Genomic DNA, 23,991 nt, shown 5'->3' on the forward strand with positions numbered 1-23,991 from the left:
GTGAAGTGTTATATTAAAGGCAAGGGTTATATTTACTGGCACTGTCATTTCTAGAAAAACGTGATGTAAAATATTCTGCTTCATTACATATTGTTTTCAAAACCAAGTGACAAAACCAAATTTTAGAAATTCTCATGTATAAGTTGTGAGACCTCTGCCGACACTCATGGAAGGATCTGTTTGGTTGTTGAGTGTCCAAAACAAATACAATTCTCTTGAGAGATTACAGAGACACCACTTCTCATGCTTACAGCACAAGATCCAGGGATTGTGGCCTTGAGGTGTCTCCACTGAACAATACAGATTTAGATTACGGTGACCATCTTCAAAAACAGGAAAGAAAGATAGAAAGCAGATTGGAGACAAAAGAGGGGAGGAAGATGAGGCGGGCTGAGGCAGGCAGGGAGCCAAGAATCCGAAGACTCTCGTTTTTGTAGAGAATAACAGAGCAGGAGAAAAGCTTGAACCTTCTTTGTTCTGACAACAAGCAGCCGTTTTGTGTAAGAGCCCGGCTTTCGCCCAGCACTATCCCCTTTCCTGTACTGTGCGGCACCTCAGTTATAGCCCCCCCATCCCAAAAACAAAATGCCTCAGTCACAGTTGTCACCAGCACAGAAGCATAAAAAGTTTGAGAGATGGAGGAAGAGGAAGAGGTAAATAAGGGATGGAGGAGGGAGGAGCAGGAACACAAGAAAGGAGGAGAGAATGTGGGAAGAAAGGAGAGATGATTGAAAACAGAAATAGAAAGAAATCCAGAGAAAACGTGAGGTGGAGGACTGGAGAATGAAACAAACACCCAGAGGTCATGACTTCTGATGTGTCCACTGTAACCATGGTTAGGGTTAGGGTTAGGGTTCCGTCTTTCTAAACACTAACACCAGCAAGGTTTAGTTTCTTCTCTACTTCACATACAACCTCCCTCTGCTGTTTCACTATTGGATGAACTTTGCTGCAGATATCGCAGCACCCTAAGGACAAATCCTAATGATTTAATGATCTTCTGACTTTTCATTTCGCAATGAAATACCAAATAGCTGTAAAGCTAATGACGTCCATCAGCCTCAGCTGCACTGTGTGTGAAACAAACCTCTGGGTTGGATTACAAAACAAAGGCAAAGTTAAAATTATCATCAATTATCATCAACTGTCCTGCTGTCCTGTTCAGTGAGCTACTACCACTGTCTGACTTCAGTTTGACCTCCCAGTAGAGTGGTTTACACCATCAGGTTGTTTACAACCTGTGTGACTGTGTTTCATAACTGATGGAGATGATAGTGAAGCTGCAGCAAACCATATTTCTGTTTATAACAATGTGAGAAGTTTCTGTAGGGAGTCTATGTTTAAAATAGGTCAGTTGCTTCTCTTCTGTTTATCACTTGAGCCAAAGTGTCCACAATGAAGTTTGTGGACACAGTGCATGAGTGAGTGTGTGCCATTTGTAACAGTATAAAATGACGCCCCTCGTACATTTACAGTATTTGTTAAATAATACAGACATGAGGGAAGAGCCACACACAGACAAACACTGAGAGCTGCCTCTTTATCCCACCACAGCCCCCAGTGGACATGACAATATAAAGTCTACTGACTGTGTCTAACAGACAGGTCAGCAGCTGAGTGAGGACACACTGGTGTCATATAGCGGGCCAACACCAGGCCAGCACTGAGAGGTTTTCCACTAAAGTAAAACATTGGTAACCAGGATACACAAGCTACTCGCCAAGAATCCAAACAAACAATAAAGTGACCTGATTTCCAGCTTTTCTTCACACAGAGCAGCGAGGGCTCCTCACTCCTTCACAATCAGAAAATCAGAAACTAATGAAACGTCAAGGCTCTATGAATTCACAGAGCAAACATATCTCGTACATTCTAACTTTGCTCCTAGCTGGGAATCTTTTTTTACCTGGATCTGAGAAAACCTGTTTGTTCATGCAGCTGTTTCCTTTCCGTGATCACTTTCATTTGTTATTTCATTTGACCAGGGAGCTTTTAATTTCCCTCCAAATAAAAAAGTTTTAATCATGTCACTACAAGAATCCTGACGTCAGGGTTTAAGGTTTCAACCATGAACCACAATGTCCCTGGTTTGAGTCTGGTCCTGGGACCTGAGTCATTCCATCTATCTTCCACATTTCAGATCATCTCTCTACTAAAGGCACGAAAAAGTGAGAAAAAGAAATCTTTGCAGAATTTCTGACAAGCTTTTTTTTTACTGACAAGTGAACCAGTGTTTCAAATGTGTTTCTTGCAGTCTGGCAACATTTCAAATATTTGATTTCTTTCCACTTGCAAAAATGTTCCTTCTTTTCAATGTTACATTTTTTAAATTTATTTCCCAGACCATTGACTCGGTTCTTGGCATCTCCGTTGCAATCTGATAAAGTTGACAACAAGCAGTAAAAACAACATCCAGTAAGAATAAGGGAGGACTCTCACCTCCTCCTCCAACTTGACAACCTTGGCCTGGGCATTGTTCAGTGCCTGGTCTCTGATCTCGATGTGTCTCCTCTGGTCCTCAGTGGTGGAGCGCAGTGCAGTCAGCTCCATCTCCAGCTTCTCCTTCTCACGTAGCGTTTCTTTGTCTGAACACACACAAACACAAAGACAATGTTCTCCTCCATATGTTTAAAAAGCTTGTTGTTATCAGACCACAGATGAGTCATTTTACTTTATGCAGGAACAAATAAATTAACGACAAAATGTAATACAGACCTGGATTTGAGAACTTTGAGAGCCTGACCCGAGCCTGACACAGTTAATATAAATTAAGCACTGAGTTTCAGTTACCTTATCATGCAGTTGTTGTTACCATGGTCATAGCTTCCCTGTTAACCCTGATTATACGTGTGTGGAAGCCTTGTTAGTGACTATCAAAAGGCAATTGTGATCAAATCCGACCCAAACATCATTTCTACACTTTTATCTGAACCTGGCCCAACAGGTCCTGAGGGCTCTGGCCAGGTGTCTACCCTCTATCAGACGTCAAATCAGATGGACAATGAAGCTCCAGGTACTGTGCAGTGTGTGTGTGTGTGTGTGTGTGTGTGTGTGGTACTCACTCTGTGTGAGCAGCTGGGAGATGGTTTTGCGGTTGTCCTCTGAGCCATCACACTCTTTAGCAGCGAGCTGCTTATTGGCCGTCTCCATGCGCTCTTTAAAACACACAACATAGATGCTCAGAACAAACACGTCTTTAGCACCAGACTCTGTCATTTTAACACAAGCTCAATTCAATTCAATTTTATTTGTATAGCGCCAAATCATAATATACATTATCTCAAGGCACTTTACAGGGTAAGGTCAAGACCTCACTTTGTTACAGAGAAAAACCCAACAGTTCCCACAAAGAGCAAGCGCTTGGTGACAGGGGGGAGGAAAAACTCCCTTTTAACAGGAAGAAACCTCCAACAGAACCAGGCTCAGGGTGGGGGGGGATCTGCCTCGACCGGTTGGGTTTAGGAGGAGGGGGAGGAGAGAGGAGAAAAGAGAGAGAGAGAGAGACCAGGAACAGCTGTGTAGGTAATGGTGTTATCAATAATAATGACAGATAACAGTGGTTAATAGTAATGATGAGTAGTGGTGGATCTGGATCCTGCTGCTCCCGAGGCAGAGATACCTGCAGAATGAGGACAGAGAGAGAGAGAGAGAGGAGAAGCACAAACTACAGGAGAGAAAAAAAATACAAAGTTAATGGCATAAAGTAGTCGAGAGAGAGAAAGAGAGAGAGAGAGAGAGAGAGAGAGAGAGAGAGAGAGAGCGCCCAGTGAATCATGGGAATCCCCCAGCAGTCTAGCTCTATAGCAGCATAACTAGGCTGGTGACATTACCTGGACATACCTGGTCAAATAATTATAACTGGATTTGTCTAAATTATTAATAACAGATTAAATGATAATTAAAATAATAGTTGCAGCACTGACTAACAAAAACTTAAGAAAATACTGTTGAACATGGTTTTTGCTTCTGTGGATAGTCAGTCCAGTGCCACATACGTGAGACTCATTCTAGACCACGTGGTTGGTTCACTGTAGAAGCAGCTGCAGTAAAAATATACATAAAAACAACTTTCAAAATCATCACTTCACTCTGTTATACCCTGTGGCTGCAGCTTGTTCATATAACACAAATTTGTTTTTGCTGCTTAGCTGTAGAACTGCAAGACACTACACTGGGGTTGTGACAGAGGTCGTTTGATAAGGAAATAAACTGTTCATAGCCACAGAAAATTTACATTATATGTCTTCTCTTCAAAAAGTAAAACATCTCTTGTGTTTTTACATTTAAGATCAGAGAAAGTTTGTTTTAAGGGTTTTAACTTTAGGCCAACAAGCCTGCAAATAAAATGTTGGTCACCTGTTGCCACATTGAACCTGTCACTGTCTGTCCATCCCATTTTGGGTTTCCAGTTTGTGTAAAATTTTGTTCTGCCAGTGTTGTTCCTCATTCTCCCTCACCTCGGAGGTCCCTGTTGAAGTCGTGCAGCCGCCGCACTTCCAGCTCCAGCTTGTTCCTCATGGTTTTCTCCAGGGCCTCCCTCTTGGAGGAGGACTTGGCGAGGTTTTCATAGGCCTCTGACACCAGCTGGATCTCTGTTTCCAACTGCCCACAGACACAGGAGATGAAGGGGCACAGGGGAGAGAGGGAGGGTGAAGGAGGTGCACCAAAGTTTTTTTTATTAAATGTATCATTTATTTCTCTGCTACATATCCAGTCATTTCCATTTCAAACTACTGACATGTCTGGCACAGTCAAACTTTGTCACTGTATGTTGATGAACAGGTGCAGCTGTTTCCAGCCTGAGCTTTACCAGATGTGAGGTGTTCACTATTCATATGAATTTGGCTGCACACTACCTGAACGAAGAATCACAAGTCACACTGATTTCAACAAAAGCACAGCAAGAAGAAACAGAACAGTTTCTCCCCAAAACAGCTGAACTTCAACTGCGATCGGTTTGCACACTGCAAGTGTCTCATCAGCATCTGCACCTCACAGTGACAAAAGAAACACTGAGTCAAAGTCTGGAATATGAATTAGTACTGAAATATTTGATCTTTGCAAGACACAGATTTCTTGTCTCTGTTCCAGCTCTTCTCCACTCAGCATGTCCACAGTGTCACTTTGATTAGAGGGAGCAGCTGAACATTACCTGCATTTTTCAGAGGTTATTGTCAAAAGCAACTTACATCACATACGATGCACTAGTTACTGTTACATATTATTTACATTTCAGTCTAATTGTCAACAATCTCAAGTATGAATGTTTGTCTTTGTGTTATTATCCCTCTGCCACTGGAAACACTGCCTGTGGAAGAATTTCACACTAAGAGGCTGGAACTTGCTTTATCCAACTCAGACTATTTAAGTCTCATATCAGCTTGAACTGAATTTACTGTGGATTTTATCCACCACCGACACTGAAACTGCTTTTAAAGCGATATGTGTGGTTAGTATGGACAGGAGGAATAAATAATCCTCACAATGAGCCGTAGGTTACATAAGGACATGTCAGCATCCTCTTCTGCAGAAGATGTTACCTTATGCAACTTGGTGACTTTCTCGCGGCAGGCCTCAATTTCCTGCCTCAGCATCCTGTTCTCCTCCGTCAGCACATCCACCATCTGGTGGGTGCGCGCCATCATAGCAAAGGGTTCCCCCTGTAAGTGGGAGTAGGAGTGCGGGTGGGGGAAATGTCCAGCCTGGACTGGCTGCTGGAGTTGGGGAGACCCTGGCCCTTGGTGTTGCTGCTGTTGCTGCTGTTGTTGAGGATACTGATGGTGCTGTTGTTGATGGTGCATCCTTGGAGTGGAGCCGTAGGGGTCGTGTGGGAAACCATGACCTCTCTGTAGGTGTGGGTGAATGGGCCCCAGGGTGAAGGGCTCACCTGTCTGGTGAAAGCCAGGACTCTGTGGACTGCGGGGCCCCATGCTGAGGAAGGGCTCTCCCTGGATCTGGGGGTGCTGGTGGGGGAAGGAGGCATGGGAGGAGTGGGATGTGCTAAGCATGCTGCTGAGGGTGGAGGACTGAGCGCGGGACAAGGAGCCCACAGAGGTGACGGAGGAGGTGGGACTGTGCTGATGAAGGGGCCTCTGGGAGTGAACCGACCCCTCCTTACTGGACCTGAGGAGAGATGAGCTTTGTGGATACATGGTTCTGGACATCAGCTGGTGTCTTGGGTTGATGTGTTTTAACTAAGAGTGTCACTGGTTGTTTTTTAGTGGTTTCAGCCTGTGTCTTTGTTAACTGCTGCATGTGCATGTGTTTTTACATCAGCTGCCTCATACGGATAATGATCCTTGTTCTCCAGGAAGAACAAATGAAAATATGTCCATAACACAAGCAGCAAGGTGGAGAACATGTTCATACATTTGATTTCTTCACTGTAACCCTGAACTCACACACAGGTCCACTCACTTCACTGTACACACACACACTCTGGTACGTATTTGCTGCTCTCCCTCTACCCCTGCTCTTCCCTGTCCTCTCCCTCGTATCACATCACACATTCAGACACCACGTCCTCTCAAAAAGTCTGCTTCTGGTACCTGTATGATGACATTGCGGCTGTGATTGAGAACACGTGCATCTCTTTGTCTCAACTAATCCCTTCCTGAAAGCAAGTTGATTACATTTGTTTTTAACTGAAGGGCAACTTTATGTATTTACTACTACTGACAGTGTGTGTCTGGCCTTCATACATACAGTATGTGAAGAAAGTGATTTGAGTGAAAACACTAATCCAATGCAGGACAGTATCAAGGTGAGCGAGACCTCTGTCATTCTAACTGACGAATGTACAAACAGTTTTCACGAGTTGTGAACACAATGAGGAAACGTCTTTAGTAGTGAAATATGTGTGGACACTATGGCAGTTTGTACAAACACAATGAGAAATGCTAATGTGTGTAAGGAAATGATGAACTGTTCTGTGAATGGCCTTAGGTATTGTGAGAATGACGTTTCTGATGAGTGAACTGCATCAAAGCGACTGAGATAAATTTTAATATACACAACAAAACTGCCCCAGGATCATATATTGTGTACCGTGTAGGTGTGTCTGACCTCTTGAGAATAACAGAATGATCCATGGCCGTTGTTGTTCTTCATTTGTTTGTACTGTGCGTTTTCATGCTAATTTTAGTACTGTATTTATTTTAACCAGCCTGTTAAGCCAAAGGTAAATTTAAAATTCTGTGGATAATAAAGGTGATTATTATTATTAGATTTTTGATAATGGGGCAAAATGTTTTGTACTGTAAATCAGCAGGAAATGTCTTTATACTTGATTAAAGTTGTGCATGATATCATTGGTCATTGCTCATCATTGCTGGATATAAGCAGATAACAAGCAATCACAGTTTGGATTTAACACGGATATGTTCAGCATCATTTTGAAACTGTCTCTATTTGACGGTTTGTTCAGAGAGCTGCTGATTTTTACCTTGTCTATTTCATTATGAATATGTAATATATCTCAGTAAGGTTTTGTTCCAAACATTGAAACTTCCTGTGTCTGTGTCCTTGCAACATTCAGTGAAGGTAAAGATATAAATGCTACTAAATGCTAAATGAAGATAAATAAAGGTTGACGAAGATAAATGAAGATAAATAAAGATGCATAAAGATAGAAGAAGGTAAGTGAAGACAAATGAGTTTAAATAAAGATAAATGAGGAAATTAAGATTCATAAACATAAATTAGATAATTGAAAATAAATGAAGGCTAAATGAAGATTAATGAAGATATATGAAGGTAAATGAAAATAAATGAAGGATAAATGAAGATAAATAAAGGTAAATGAAGAAAAAAGGATAAATTAAGATAAATGAACGATAAATGAAATAAATAAAGGAAAATGAAGATGAATGACAGTAAATGAAGGTAAATGAAGATAAGTGAAGGTAAATGAAGAAAAATGAAGATAAATGAAGGTAAATGATGGATAAATGAAAGAATGTAAAGTTAAATGAAGATAAATGAAGATAAATAAAGGTTAATGAAGATAAATGAAGATAAATGAAGGTAAATGAAGGTTAATGAAGATAAAGGATACATGAAGATAAATAAAGGTTAATGAAGATAAATGATGGTAACTGAAGATAAATGAAGGTAAATGAAGGTAAATGAAGATAAAGGATAAATGAAGATAAATAAAGATAAAAGAAAGTAAATAAAGATAAATGAAGGATAAATGAAGATAAATAAAGATAAAAGAAAGTAAATAAAGATAAATGAAGGATAAATGAAGATAAAAGACGGTAAATGAAGATAAATGAATGTAAATGAAGGTAAATGATGATAAATAAATAAAATACAGAAAGGTGAAGGTAAATGAAGATTAATGAAGATAAGTGAAGGTAAATAAGGAAAGGTGAAGGTAAATGAAGATAAATGAAGGATAAATAAAGGATAAAAGAAGGTAAATGAAAATAAATGAAGATAAAAGGAGATAAATGAAGGCTTTGTAACATAAATGTCTGATTCACCTGCTATCTGCTTGCTCACTGAGTGGAGCTCGTTTTTGAGTGAGGTGGGAAAACACCCGCTGTCAACTGGCTTTTCAGCAAACATTCCTGCCTTTAGCCCTCAAAGGAAAGTCATCAGAGCCACACGGATCATGTCCAGACTTGTCCTGCCCTGATGATTAAAATTCTGTGGTATTCATGGCTGTTTGAATCTGGTTTGCTCTGAAGTAAATATACTAGTGTGGAACAGGCCCAACAGGCTCTGTTCTCCCTGCCCTGATGAACAGGAAACTAGGATACTATGAAAAGGTTTTTATCTTTTTAAATATTTTTTATCAATTTGAACTTGCTTGTTTCTTCCATTATTTTGTCCTTTTCTGTAGGGAAACATTGGTGTGGAAAACTACTCTTCAAACTGAATTAGATTTAACATTCATGCCACTGAAAAGGCCTCTAACACTATTAACTACAGTAAAATGTGTTTTTAAGAAGTGCCCCATTGAGAAATCTTCATGTGTGAAGGTCAGAGGTCAGAGCTGCTCTCCTGGAATTTGAAAGGATTATGAGTCTTGCTCAAGCAGAGTTCACGCTTCCTTGTGCTGCTCATTATTTCATAGCTCATGTTAGTGGCTTCATGCCAATGTAAAACTATTTGACAGTTGCATTTCAACCATCCAAACAAACTTGTGTACTGTACATAGATGTAAGAAAGTTTGTACATCTATGTACAGTTTGTTTGAGAGTTTGTACAGTTATGTTCACAAATGAAATGTTGTTTCTGTGTAGAAAAGATGGTTACACAAAGACAATGTGACACAAGTGTTTCAGTGAACATCTATCGGCAGATACAAAACTGAAAACTGGAAAACTCAGTACAAATAAGTAAAAAATTTGACTTTTAAATCTCACTTTGACTGGACAATGATAGTCAAAGACAGTCCAATCACAAAGCAGAGCTCTGTCAGGTGGTTCTGTTGCCTTCACCTTCGCCATTGTGAATATTTAATCTGATGTGTCATGTATGTAAACCGACCTGGAAGAGCCTGAACGTCCTCCATCAAAACCAGGGCCACAATCCGTACTTTTACCTTCAAGGTCACACAGAGCGTGGTAAACAAACTCACTCATCTCTCTAGTTATCAGCAAGAAAACTATTATGATAAACTGGTTGTCAGAGCATTTATTATAGCTCAAACAATCGATCAGTTTACCTGTAGGAAACATTTTAATGGAGAAAACTGCAGCTTCCCATGAGAACAATATTTCAGCCTGTAATGACTTATGGGCACGGGCCACATGCAGACACAGCTCAGTGCCAACAGTGACAACACTTCAGTTCCCAGAGGATCCAATTAAACTGATGCTCAACATATAAACACACAGAACAGTCAGATTATTACTGACTTTAATTCTGACAATAGTCAGATTAAAATTAATCAGAGGTAATATTATTTTTTTTGTCAGTAGCCTGCCAGTGATTACTTTGATGTTCTTCTCTTTATCTCTCTCTCTGTCTGTCTGTCTGTCTGTCTCTTTGTCTCCCTATCTGTCTTCATCTGTCTGTCTGTCTGTCAGTCTGTCTGTGTCTTTGTCTGACAGTCTGTCTCTTTGTCTCTCTCTCTGTCTCTTTGTCTGTGTCTGTCTGTCTATCTATTTCCCTGTCTCCATCTGTCTGTCTGTCAGTCTGTCTGTGTCTTTGTCTGACGGTCTGTCTCTTTGTCTCTCTGTCTGTCTGTCTGTCCCTTTGTCTTTCTGTCTGTCTGTTTCTTAGTCTGCCTGTCTCTCTGTCTGTCCGTCTGTCTGAACTCACTTGGACCAGGGGACATTGGCCAGAGGAGGAACTTTTGATCCGTTTCCTCAACATTGTGAGATTGTGATAATTTTTCAACACTTTCAGGAAATAATATTTGGATCTTGGCATAAAAAAATCTAAATCAAACATATTAATGATGTTGAAATCTATGATAGACCTACAGCCCTGACATGTTGTCACCAAAGTGTTCCTTCTTCACACACTCAGCAGACACAGAGTAACATTCACATGTATTTGAGAGGTGACAGCAGTGACACTGGGCTGATGAAGAGCTACAGAACTGTGTGTTTGGTTTGTCATTTTCAGTCACATTACATGTAGACATCTGATGCTTGAAATATTTATTACCGATGCAGCTTAAAGTGTGTATAGAAGGGTTGTGTGTGTGCATGCTCCCTACCTGAACGAGCCGTACTCAGGTGGGGGCTGGTATCGGACAGGAAGCACCTCCCTAGAGTGCTCCCTCCCTCTCTGCTCCTGGTAAAAATGGCCTCCAGGCTCCTGCTGCTTCGTAGGTGAGCCCATTCCTTTGAACGGATAGTCTGGAGGGGGGCCACGATGCTGTGGCTTGTAGTAGTCGCCCGGCGGCCCTGGGGGGGGCAGCTGGGGGGACAGTGGGGCACTGGTGACAGGAGCATGGGCCTTCACGCCACTGGTGGCCAGAGAGAGCTGCATGAGTCTTTCACTGAGAGACCGGACATGGCCTTGTTTCAGATCCTTCAGCCCGTCATCCTGGTGCACCTTCCCTGCACCACTCACTCGCTGCACGGTTGGACGACCCTCAGTGCGGACCTTGCCGTTGGTCACCCCAGTGACGTAGAAGGCGGCACCCACGGACGCTGGGAGAGGAGGCTGCTGAGGCTGGCTGTTCTGCTGCTGAGGCTGAGGAGGGGGGCCATGGCCCCTGAAGTACTGTGACTGCACTTTGGCCTCTTCATACGTAGGGAGGTCCTCGGGGTTTGGACACTGCCCTTGGCCACTCCCACCACCTCCACTGCTGCTGCCTCCTCCTCCTCCAGTCCCTACACCTCCTCCTCCTCCACTGCTCCCACCCCCTCCTCCTACTCTGGTGGAGCCCAGTTTCTCCAGGCCATTGTCTGTCTGCAGCTCCTGCCCCTGGGGTTCCTGGCGGGCGATGTGGGGGGTCATGGAGTGATCATCAGAGGAGCCTACTTGTCCCTGTGCTGAGTAACCACCTCCTCCTCCCCCTCCTGCTCCTCCACCTCCTCCTCCTTGTTGCTGTTGCTGCTGCAGCACATAATTCCGATTCATCTGCTCCTGCAGGAGGCGCTGCAGGACGGTGCTGCCACCACCTCCTCCACCTCCCACACTGTTGTTGCTGTTTGATGACTCCTCGGCTGCGGCCCTCATTTCTGCCTCACGCTGGTCACGCACCTCATGGAAGGACAAGCTCCGCCCACGGTCAACACTCCCTGAGAAGAGGAGGAGGAGCGAGTGAAGAGAAAGCAAGGGGAAAAGGATGTTGTGTGGCAAAGGGATAAGTTTCATATGGGAGAATGAGACCGAGAGAAAAGAGCAAGAGTGACATTATAAAAGGGTAAAAGAGAAAAGAAGAGAAAGGAACAGAAAGCACTAAGGTCAGAGATGCACATGGACCATCCACCCCCATCACTGCCCCCCACACAAAGCCATGGAAGACCCACTGATGCATGATGGGACAGAACAGTGATAGAGGAGGAAGAACACTTTCTGAAAAACCTGAGGAACCAAATCACCAGCAAAGCCCTCAAAACCACAAATATCCAGGATAAATCATTTGAACCGAAAACACTAAGGGGGTCGACAGACATTAGAAACAGTTCAGCTCTGTTTGCACTAAAACTGTTGTGGTTTGATGACCGGGGATTGAACCAATATAAAATGCTTACAGTGGTTCTACTGAGTTTTTTTTTTTAGGATAAATGAATCAATCATCTAATCTATAAAATGGCAAGAACTTGTGAAAATGTCAATCAAGGTTCAAGGTGACATGTTCAAATGTCTTATTTTGTCCAACCAACAATCAAAGATATTCAGTTTACACTGAAACCAAAGAGCAACACATTGGAGAAATATAAGTCTCAACAAGTGAAAATACTATTCAGTTATTTCAATTGTTGTTAATTTCCATTTGAGTATTTAACTGTAGTGTCACAAGGGTTAATGTCAGTCATTTGAAGTGACCCTGAAAACAACTGAGTGGGAGGATAATCGATCTGATCCGAGACAGATCAGTGTCGTCTGCTCTGAGTCACACCTCCACTAAGTGATTTCATGGTTTTGAACCCAGAGTGAAAGGAGGGAGCACATTTCACCTCTTCTCTGGGACAATGATCATTTACTGTAAATGAATGAGATTGTATTTCACTGGCTATGACATAAAAAAGAGGATTATACAAATTCACAAGGAACCAAACCCCAGTGATTAGGATATTCTCTCATCTTATCCAAAGAAATCAGATTAGAAACTTTTCATACAGCTCAAAAGACAGAAGCCCTGTGTTCTCAGTTAAACATCCAGTGTTGTCAAACCTGAAACCAGCTGTTTGCTGTCAATGTCCAAATCAAAGAGGATCATTTCCTCCTGAGTCAAACCTCAAACACTATTTCTAATGTCTTGTTTCCAGTCATGAAAAACAAGTAAGAAAAGTTATTTGACATATTTGGGCCTTTATGTTTGGGGCTGCACTTAAATTAATGCGGTTTCTTCTGACAACACTGAACATTAGTAACTCCACTGTTTTACACCTTTTTCTAGAAAGTAAAGAAAAAAATTATTACATCTAGCGCTTTCTGTCATTCTTCTCATTCTCAAGGAGGAAGATGCTTTTTTGCGAAACATCTGTAGGTAAATAAAATCATTTGAGACAAATGGAAAAATGTCAGCAAGTTCTTCAAGCTGAAAAGACAGAGACAGAAAAAAAGGGTTTACGAGTATAATGGGCTGGGAAGTAGAAATTCAGATACACAAATAACACAACAGGTCATTTCAAACTTCAGTAAAAACATACAGGAAAAACAAGATTACAACCTTTCCATGAGACACTGATGTTTTAAAGATACAATTTGCAACTAATACTTTACTATTATGTTATTTTGCTCTATCATATTAAAAGAAGTGTGTTGGGATATTTGATTTAGCTCTTGAATTGTTTTCCTCCATTTTATCAACTGGACAGTTCTTTGTATCGGTTACTGTAAACATTAATGTGGTTAAGCAGAAACACTGATGAAGCAGTCAGCACTTTTCTCCATAAATGAATATTGACTTCTACTGAATCTGTTGTCCACAGCTGTTTTACACTGTGTGAACGGAACCTGCAGCGTCTGAAGCCAAAACTGTCCACGGTTAGACTCAAATGCCTAACAGGGTAAAATGTGATGACATTTTATATCCAAAAGGTCAAAGGTCAACTTCCCTTCAAAGTTCCCTTTGACTCAGGAAGTAGATTGTGATCATATTTTCTGCAGTCTGGCTGGTTGATAGAGGAAACAGGTCAATTTTTCTTTTGTGTTATTGGGCTAACTTTTATCTTTGCAACAGCTTGAACAAATCATCTGCTGTTTTGCCTCCTCTCATCTTGAACATTGTAATGCTCTGTATTCTTTTCAAGTAAAGATGCTGTGGTGGTTAGTTAGATTACAATCTAAGATTCCAGTGCTCTCATATCACCCGGCTTCATGTTAAATGTCATATTAAATTTTAAATCCTAATTATTTTTAGAGACAGACAGAACTTGACTATACCATATTTCAGCACAGTTCCCAGCACAGAGGTGCTGCCTATGAGACTCCTTGACATGATTGAAAGATGTGCACTGATATGTAACTGCAGCTATTCTCAGGTAAGTGTACAGTAAATCCTCTTGTCCAGAGGTAGGTATACACTGTATGTGTGTGTACCAAACCACTACACTTCTGTTACTGATGTACATCTAATGTTAGGGCACCTGGCACTTGTGGAGCCTGTAGACTTTACATTTTACATCTGCATTGCAGACACTCGTTCTTTTCAGCGAGTCAAACAGGCCTGGTGCTAACTGACAGCTGTTTTTGCAGGGAGTTGAGAATGGCGATGTCATCTTCCTGTGCCACAGCCAGAAAAGTAGCTACAGACTGATGTGGTCTAGTCTAGTGGTCTAGGAGTTTGAGTCCAGCTGGGACTCTTGTTGCACATCACCCCTCCTCTCTCCCCCCTCATTTCCTGTCACTATCAAATACAAGAAGAAATGCCAAAAAAAAGAAAATGATAAGTTTGCATGAAATGGATGATCAGTCTGTTTTAATTGTTTTACACAATTTAAAATCCATCATCCTGTATATATATTTGGTGAAAAATTGTTCTCCTGATACTGAAGCGTCTGTGTGGGACAGACACATAATTTCTTACCAATTTGTTGAAATAAACCATCTCCCAAACACCAACATCTCAGGACACAGAGTCACAGTCTGAAAATCAGTTGGCAGTGTTGTGTTAAGACTTAACATAAGTTTGTGTGGCCTTGTTACATCTATGTGTTATTCCCTGAAAACTTATACACAGTTCAGCCAAGGCATCAACAAATTACTGCACAATATGCATTTAGTTCGACAGTGTGACTCTGCTGATGTGATGCTCTGAAACAAGTGTGAGCAGCGCGACACCCTGAACATCCCTGAACTCTCAAACCCCAAAGGCAGAGCTGGAGATATACAACCTTTAATGCACATCAACACATTTCACAGAAACAGACACAATTCATGTACCAGTGACTATAAATACAGGAGGAGGAAGGAGTTAAATGTGTGAGGATGCTGAGCTGTATGCAGACTGAATGAGTGTCAGATGTTTACATGGACCAACTCTGACAGACAGGATGGATGTGATTGGAGAAAACACAGATAATGATGCTGGCTCATACACACTCTGACAGTGCACTCAACTGAAAGCTCTCAAAAGTGTGTGTTTTAATCTTATGTAAGCAAAAGATCAGTTTGATCATGAATTTTCTGTTTATTGGTAGTTTATGTGAACAGTTGCATATTATTTCTGTAAAATATGATTCCACTAATTTAAGAGGAGGCGACAGCCCTGATCTTTATAAACTGTCCACTCCCTTGTGCACATGTATACTCTATCTAACATACATCAGCTGCCATGTCCTGCAGTCAAGCCAAACATCTTCAGCCAGCAGCAGGACAAGAGGAGGAGGACAAAAAGAAAACAACAGCAAACACAACAAATTAAAAGCACTGACACAGAGTGAGATGGCATCACCAGTAAAGGGCAACTGGAAACCATGTGACAAGTTTAGAGGGAATAGTCACTGTTTAGTGGAACTGTGAATCTGTTTGTAAGACGTCAAAAGCCAAAAGGTTTGAAACCACTGGTTTGATCTTTAACAGTGTATTTTCAAAACGTGATATTATATCATTATTATTATTATTATTATTATTATTATTATTATATTATCCACTGTGGAAAATCTTCATCTCAAAAGTAACTAGGTGTCAAATAAATGTCATGCAGTGGAAGTGTGAAGTAGCTCAAAATTGTACTTAAATACCGAACTAGGTAAATATAGTTTGTTACTTTCCATCACTGAGCGAAACCTAACACCTTCTCAGCCCTTCCTTTCTTCTCCCTTCCCCTCTCCTCTCACTCTGTCCTCTTCCTCCCTCCTAACATCACATCCCCATCTTTCCTTCGTGTCTGTACTCCTCCTCATGTGTTTGACATACCCAGCTTACTCTCCCAGATCTCATTGTTCTCCCTCACATACCTACCTGTACGGCTGCTCTAACTCTGCTCTTCTGGGGGCTTCAGTGTCAACAGCTGCTCATGTTGAGAAGTTACAGTGGGTTGACTGGGAGGTTCGTTTGAGGCTTGATCAAGGTAAGGGCGAGGATGTGGCTGGTGATGTTGTTATTGGTGTGGGTGGTCCAGTGTAAGGTGATGGTAGTCTGGTGGTGGCAGGTGGTCCTGGTCTTTGCCTTTCTGCAGACTAAGCAGGTCCTCAAATGGCTGCAAGATACAGAGGCGTTGGTTGATGTCGCAGATTACCAGATGCTCTGCAGAGGAAACAAGTGAGAATCATTTTTACTGCTATGCAGAATATGTGGGAAACTGGATGTGAAAGTTAGTGACTTTTCACCTCATTCATTCAATGCAGTCACATTACCGTAAGTAACGAAGTTACAGCCGGCTTTGTCCAACAAACTGATTCATGTAAATGTAAATGAGAAACCTATTTCTGTCATCGAGGGAGGGGCTTAGAGAAACCTGGTTTCCCACCTGGATGTCTCCTGAAGAAAGCCTTCAACATGTACGTAGGTTCAGCTTTGTACATGTGAACATGTGTGTGACAGGGAAAGCAGCAGGATGGAGACATACTGACACATAGGTGAATTCTTCTATTTCAAATAACAGAATCTGAATCTGAAACTGAAACCGAACCAAACCAAACAGAAACAAAAGGAAATGAAGGAAAGGAAACTAAAACAAACAAAACAAAAGCAGCAGGAGACTGAACATTAGACTTTAACATCAGACATTTCAGGAGGAAGTGATACTCTCTCTCTGCGTGTCCGTCTCTCAGCCATGTATGTGCAGATTTACAGTAACCAGATTAATACAGCACCTGTAAACACACTGGCTGTCTCAGCAGAAAGAACCAGATGTTTGTTCATGTTCTGTACTGATGATTCAAGTTTGGAAAAACTAGTGAGACCTTTACTTGGAGAGCCATGGGAATCTGATGTGGCTGAGTTCTCCTCATATGATCCCTTCCTAAGTGGTCTAAGGTCAAACTGGAAACATATGATGGCTGCTTAGGAAACATCAAATGTCTGATAAACTATCCACCAAAACCTGTTCCTGAATAAATGTGAGGTGGCAAAAAACTGTACAGCTGCATAATCACCCTTGATTTCAGGCCCACACAGCCCAGTCCTGATGGTTGTTGATGAGGTCCACGATTTTAAACAGGCAGTAAGACAAGCTGTCCTAAGGGAAGAACTGGTTGTTGTCAAAACTGGACAAATCCCCATGAATGAGTGTGATTTCACAATGATGCCTACAGGTTGACGTTAATATTGGACTGACGGATGAAAATTAAATAAAGAAAGACACTTAATGTTAACTACTGGTCAATACAGATACACTTTCCACTGCATTAGTTTGGGCACAAACAAGATGGTTTTCACAGAGAAATATGTTGGTATTCAGACAACATGGGTCACTTTAATTATGGTCCATGATGGCAAAGAGAGGTGCAAGAAAAAAGTAAACTAAAAGGTGGAAGGAGGAGCATTTTGGGTAAAAAAATATTTACACCCCATGTCCACCTATTTTTGAACAATGATTAATATGCATCATTAAAAAGTCTTCTGTGCATTATAAAGGATTCATTAGTCTCTGTCTCTGACATGCACCTCGTAAAAAAACGCAGCCCTGTGATTGGTCAGCTGAGGTTGTTTGTGTTTCTCATACAAGTCTCTGATGCCTGTGTTGATCGTTGCTACTTTGGGGCTTTATAATTAAAGCAGGATACGGATTGATAACATCCAACACACTCAGTCTGCACTTACATCTAATGGTGAGTTCATCTTTGCTTAGGCACATTGTAACGGCGCTGACCATCCACCCATCTATGCATTTGCTTCTGCCACTAATCCAGGGCCAGGTCCTGGTGGCAGCAGGCTAAGCAAGGTTGTACCCAGCAACATTTTCCAGCTCCTCCTGGGGTATCCTGAGATGTATTCTGAGACCCCTAGGAGGAATCCTCATCAGATGCCTGAACCACCTCAACCAGCTTCCTTCGAGACAAAGGAAAAGCAGTTCCACTCCAAGCTCCATCTCAGCCCCTCAATCTATCTCTGAAGGGTGAGCCCAGTCACCCTGTGGGGGAAAATCCTTTCAGCTGCTTGTGTTCGCAATCTCATTCTTCTGGTCACTATCATGACCATGGGTGAGGTTCGGAAAATAGGTCAATGGAAAAAATGAAAGCTTTGCCTGGTACAACACCTAAATTACTGCCAGTGTATCCCCTACCATTGCCTTGAAATAGAACGCCCCCTAAACAAGACCCCTGCCCCCTAGACACCAAAGGAAAAAAAAACACACTGGTGTGTTGTGGGTGTGGGTCTCCACTGTGTTTTAATGTCATTATGGTGGCATTTCTTTCCTCTGCTTCCTGTTTCACCATGACTGCAGCCCCTCCCCACACACAGAGCAGAGGAGAGACAGGTCGACAACTCATTATATTAAGTGCAATCAAAGCCTTGTCAGCAACACTTAGAAATCCCTCTAAAACCAAAGATGGGCAGATGTCAACCCAAGTGGCAACCCACCATGACGTCACCCATTGGTTTGCGAACTGCCATTTTGAAGCTTCGAGTTTGCAATTTGGCCGCCACCATCTTGAATTTTTGAAACCAGAAGAAACCATATTTGGAGGGTGGAGCTGAGGAGGAGCAAGGGGTGGAGCTGACCTAAGAGCCACGGACCGTGAGAGGCTGCTCCGTGTGAATCTGAAATCAGTCAATTTTCATAAGTCAAGGTAAACTTTAGTACGAAGTGATAACTTACTGTTAATAGCTGACTACATGCATCACCACATGTGGAAAATATTACACATAGGAATGTAATGTACACACAGATAATGAAATGTTATTGTAACTGAAGTTACCGTATGCTAGCTTATACACAGAGTAAGCTAACTGTTCGTTGAGTTACAAAACGATAACGTGATTACAGTGAACTGCTGGTGTCTGTGTCTGTGCTGGAGACCTGCAGACCCAGCAGATCAGTGTTATTGATTAATGTTTATTTTCGCAGTGCAATCTATCGTGACGTGAGTGTGCGTTAATATTATGTGTGTTTCACTGTTTTTAGTTTTTCGTTAATTTCATCGTTAAAAACAGGCGTCAAAACATCTGTTGGAATTATTCTTTCTCTCTTTCAGAATAAGTAACATCACTGTCTGCTTGGACTGATTATTGCATCTGCACCCACTCAATGCCACTGAAGTGAGTATTAGTTTCTATTATATTATATATTGTAAAACATAACGGCGGTTTTTACAACTAGCTGGAGGGAGTACTGTATTTTCAGATAACTGTGCGGAGTTAATCTAATAAGAGTGCTTCTTATTTTTTCTTTTTCCTGCTAGAGTATCACACATATCTCACTATTACAATGTTTCTCTCCATCCTGCCAAGGTCTGGATCACTGGGGACAGCTACGTCCAGTGTGGAACCCAAAGAGCTACAGAGACCATGGGGAACAACCTTGGTGATGATGGTGTCTCCGTCCATTGGTTTGGCTGGGGAGGTCTGAAGTGGAAGCTGTCTAACACCTCTACTACTTGTTACTAAAGATGAGGGATTGAACAATTTATTATGCAAACTTGTGACAGTTCACCTTTACCTTGAGCCACAAAAGTATTTTATTTTTTATAAAAGTTACTGAATTTAGTAAAAACTTTTTATATACCTTTCCAGTATTGGCAATGGTTAATGATTTTGTTGAAATTGATGATTTTTAAAAGGTGCAATAAAAGTATTTATGAATCTCTTGGTCTAAGTTTGTTGATGGTTTTATGGTATAAATTTTGACAATCCTAGAACATTGACAATGAAGGATCAAAAGCCAGATATTTTAGTTTGTGCTTTCCATGTGTAACCAGGTTGAAATAATATCTTTATTTTTATCTATGAAATGTCACCAAATCCTGACAAATACTGTTTTATATTATGTTTAAATTGTGTTCCATTGCCCATATTTATGCCTGAATGTTGTATTCAAACTAGAGTGTTAATACCTGTACTGTCACTTTAAGAGGTCGCAGGCTTTGCGCCGTCATCCATGTGCTTCTCTCAGTCCGCGCCAGATTAACTGAGGAGGTAATGTATTACTTTGCTCGTCACCTTTGAACATTTATTTTGGTTTTTTAGACGATGTAAACCTTGTTTAATGCATGTATAAATGTTAGTTATTAGGCTGTGAACATGTTGTTAAGGTGTCAATTGAATACAGATCTTGTAAACGGACTTTTTGCAACTTTAAAAGAGCTAGTCCACATGAGCTTCTGTATGTTTATCTGCTAACAGGAGCTTGAGACTTGTGTGCTGTGTGGAGGAGACTGCATGTTTACCGAACCTTATGTGTTTTTCTGTTGATTTGTGCAGGTATGTGCATTGTGTTCATTATAATTCATCTGGCATAGTGTTTTCATGTGTTTACACTGGTTGCCACCAGGAACGCATTTGCTTTACACTGGTTGCAGAAACAGAGCATTTTATAATTTATTTTATATTTTATTTAATTCATTTTCACATTTTTATTTAGAAGTATTTTGGTGCTAATATTAAAAATTGTTGCAGTCATGTACACACAATATGGCAGTCCGCGCTAGATTAACTGAGAGGAGGAGCTTGAGACCTGTGTGCTGTGTGGAGGAGACTGCATGTTTACCGAGCCTTATGTGTTTTTCTGTTGATCCACCGTCATACCTTCATTAAAAGAAGCAACCAGTAGCTGATCGTGGTCCGGGTCCTTCTTTTATCCAACACAACGCAGAACACAACGCAGAACAATTAAAGGGTTAACGGATGTGCATAGAAACTAACATAAACTCTTAAAGACAATGCACACCCGTTACACGTGTTTCATGTACTTTATGTACTATGCATTATCAACTTCAATGACACTGAAAACTCATTCACCAAACTGTACTGTTAAGGTCATCACAAGGTGTATGGTAAATCTGAAAACCCAGGAAACACTTCTGTAGTTCATAGGAAATGCTCTCAGTACACTTTAATCACAGTAGGTTTATTTAAGATTCCATAAACAAACCTACAATCACAAATTAGAAAAGCACATTAAACACATTTCAATGACAGTAACAGCAGATATGAGTAAAACTAATGTGCATAAGCTGTACTTCACTATACAAAAGAAAAACCATAAAAGGACATAAAATATCGATATTATAAATATCGCTTACTTAACTTGACTTTTAAAATCTCACTGTCAAATCTGCAGTACACACCACAGATTTTGTAAGGCTAATATTTCTGAAGTGGTAACAGCAGCACACATCTGTTACAGGAGTCACATTCTGCTCCTGGTTGCACTTCTGGTTTGACAGTGCCAGCTGTTGTCCAGTGAAGATCCTTTAAATGTCAAATTGGGAAATACTTTCTTTTGTGAAAGTGGTGACTAGAGTAAGACTAGAGTAACACTAAGGACAAAGAATATTAAACTTCAACAGAACTGATCTGTCTTTCCATCAGAGGCACCTGAACTGGAAGTGGTTTTCTAGCATCATCATCACCATCCATTTGAGAACTAAGGATGTTGTCCATGCAGCCTCCTTTCTCCACAGCCAGATGAATGGAAACAAATACTGTGCTCCATACATGAGGTCCTCCTTCTGTTGGCAGTGGTCCTTCAGTTTTCAGTGTAGATACCTTTCAAATCACAGTAAAAGACTTTAGTTCAGACATGATGGATCAGTTAATCACATACATAAACCAGCTGTCAGGATAACTGCATGAATGTCTCCTTCAGTTGAGAAATATTGTGTTTGCACTTACAGCATCAAATGAATGAACTGCTGCATGTTATGTACTAATGTTATTTTCTACATTATGTATTATACATAACTTCTAACTGTATTGTGATGATCAGAGTGAATGAACAGAACTTCAACATAGAGAATCTAACGTGTGTCTTTTGTGCACAACACATCAACACACCACAGTTAACACTTGACTTCAGGGCGACATAATCTCTAGGGTCCTTCAGATTATGAGCATATCTGATTGTCCAGTAATAAGAATATCTGGGTTAAATAAAAAGGACAGATCCGGTAAATGCTTTTGTTACTATCTGCTGCTTGTGAACTGAGGACCTGATCAGAAGATGTAGTAATGTGGCCTCTGTTGTTCCAGTCAGCATCACTTACAGTCTACATGTTAACCACATTTAAATTACATTAAGGTTAAATTAACCTGAACTTTCACAACATCCAAACTGCCATTTAAAAAACATTAATGGAGCTCAATATGAGCACAACACACTAACTCAGCACACTTCGACTGGATCCCGTGTTCCAGAAACACAATAATAACGTCGGTACTTTAACATTAGTTATATGCACATTTTAGTTGGGATTTTAACATCATATTCAAACATGTATTAACACCTCGAGTAAACACAGGTCACCATCCCGGCGGAGTCAGGTCCTGTTAGCATAGAAAACGCTTGGTAATCAGCTAGCGCTAGCTAGCCAGCTGGGTCAGCAAGGTGCATTTGGAATTTATCTACACTACGATATCAATTGGAAATTGGGATGCTAATTTTGGCTAGCGAAAACATGCTTAAGCTAAAAATAAAATGTACTTACCAGAGAAACTGAACAGCCGATTCCTTGATTCCTTAGAGTGTCTCTTGGTTCAACCAGACGCTGAACAACGCCGACATTTTAGGCGAACAAAAAGTTAAAGCAAACTTTCACGCACTGAAAACACGATGGAAGGTCTGTGTAACTGTATGTGGAAAACTCCAGGACGAAAACACTTCACCCAAAAACAAGTTCACGGTTAATTCAACATCGTCGGTTCTGTGAGAAGGGACTGCTCTTGATTGACAAGTGGCATGTGTCAATCATACGTTAGCCACGCCCCAACGCATACCCTACTTTATCGTCTATTTTAAATTAAATGGGACTATAATTTTAAAAATGAACATCATGTTGTATTGAAGAAGACTTGAAACTAGCGATTGAGACCATAAACTCGTTATGAAAACGTTTACTGGGGTCATAAACCAAGTGAGAAGTAGGGTCATTTTCTCATAGACTTCCATACAATCGGACTTCTTTTTGCAACCAGTGGTGTCGCCCCCTGATGGTCAGTAGTTAGAATGCAGGTTTAAGGCACTTCCGCATTGGCTTCACTTTCCAGAGCCAGCGTCGACGTCCATTTTTATATACAGTCTATGTGTCAACCCCAAACATCTGAAAGTCAGAGCAAACCATCAGCTCATCAGTGGCATGGAAGCTAGCTAGCTCTGTTGGGAGCTAGTCCAGACAGCACCTGCAGCTCTCCTGCAGCTGAAGTTCAGATTAACTTTACCAGTTTGCACAGCGGCTAACAGCTCACTCTTTCTCCCCTGCATCTGTGTGTGTGTGTGTGTGTGCGCGCTCTGTAACTAAATGTGATGGGGACATTTCTCCCCACAGTGTGTCTGTGTCTTCTCTGAGCAGACAGGCAAACTCAGTTAGCAGTGTAAAAGGAGTCATTCACCTCAGTAGTTATTAGTACAGTATTACTTCAGAGCTCTATAGTTGTATCTATATTATTACATGAGCACTCAAAAGTCATTGCTACATTATTACACAAGTATTCAGTGCTATATTATTACATGAGTACTCTGTACTTGTCACTACATTATTACAAGAGTGCTCAGTCGATATCACTATATTATTATTACTGTATACGGTGGACTTTAAATACAACTCTGAGCCTTGCCACATCCAGAAATACTCAGATGACAGAGATATTGCGGTGTGTATCAGGAATGGGCAGGAAGGGGAGTACATGGATCTGATGATGGCCTTCAGTGAATGGCGTGACAGAAACTGCCTCCTTCTAAACACCTCCAAGACCAAGTAGAGAGTCACTGACCCACACTTCAGCCAGTCAAAGTTAGAGGGAAGG

At 41.2% G+C, this 23,991-nt stretch overlaps 1 protein-coding gene across 3 annotated transcripts in view; it reads right to left on the bottom strand.

The window, feature by feature from the left end:
• amot (angiomotin) overlaps nucleotides 1-23,991 on the bottom strand; it is a 44,390-nt gene that overhangs the window by 12,101 nt on the left and 8,298 nt on the right. For 2 of the 3 annotated variants that reach the window (XM_071461471.1, XM_071461472.1), the window contains exons 2-8: nucleotides 16,048-16,332; nucleotides 13,063-13,123; nucleotides 10,682-11,714; nucleotides 5,541-6,123; nucleotides 4,458-4,602; nucleotides 3,063-3,155; nucleotides 2,440-2,585 (exon numbers count right to left, since the gene is read on the bottom strand). In XM_071461471.1, coding sequence (XP_071317572.1) covers nucleotides 2,440-2,585; nucleotides 3,063-3,155; nucleotides 4,458-4,602; nucleotides 5,541-6,123; nucleotides 10,682-11,714; nucleotides 13,063-13,123 — 2,061 coding nt within the window. In that variant the 5' untranslated portion in view covers nucleotides 16,048-16,332. The remainder of the gene's footprint in view (nucleotides 1-2,439; nucleotides 2,586-3,062; nucleotides 3,156-4,457; nucleotides 4,603-5,540; nucleotides 6,124-10,681; nucleotides 11,715-13,062; nucleotides 13,124-16,047; nucleotides 16,333-23,991) is intronic. The other variant, XM_071461474.1, reaches the window with a different exon arrangement.

The sequence above is a fragment of the Trachinotus anak genome, unplaced genomic scaffold (assembly GCF_046630095.1).
Source record: "Trachinotus anak isolate AG129_WGS33_773 ecotype Australia unplaced genomic scaffold, CSIRO_AGI_Tana_v1 ptg000024l, whole genome shotgun sequence".
Lineage (NCBI taxonomy): Eukaryota > Metazoa > Chordata > Actinopteri > Carangiformes > Carangidae > Trachinotus > Trachinotus anak.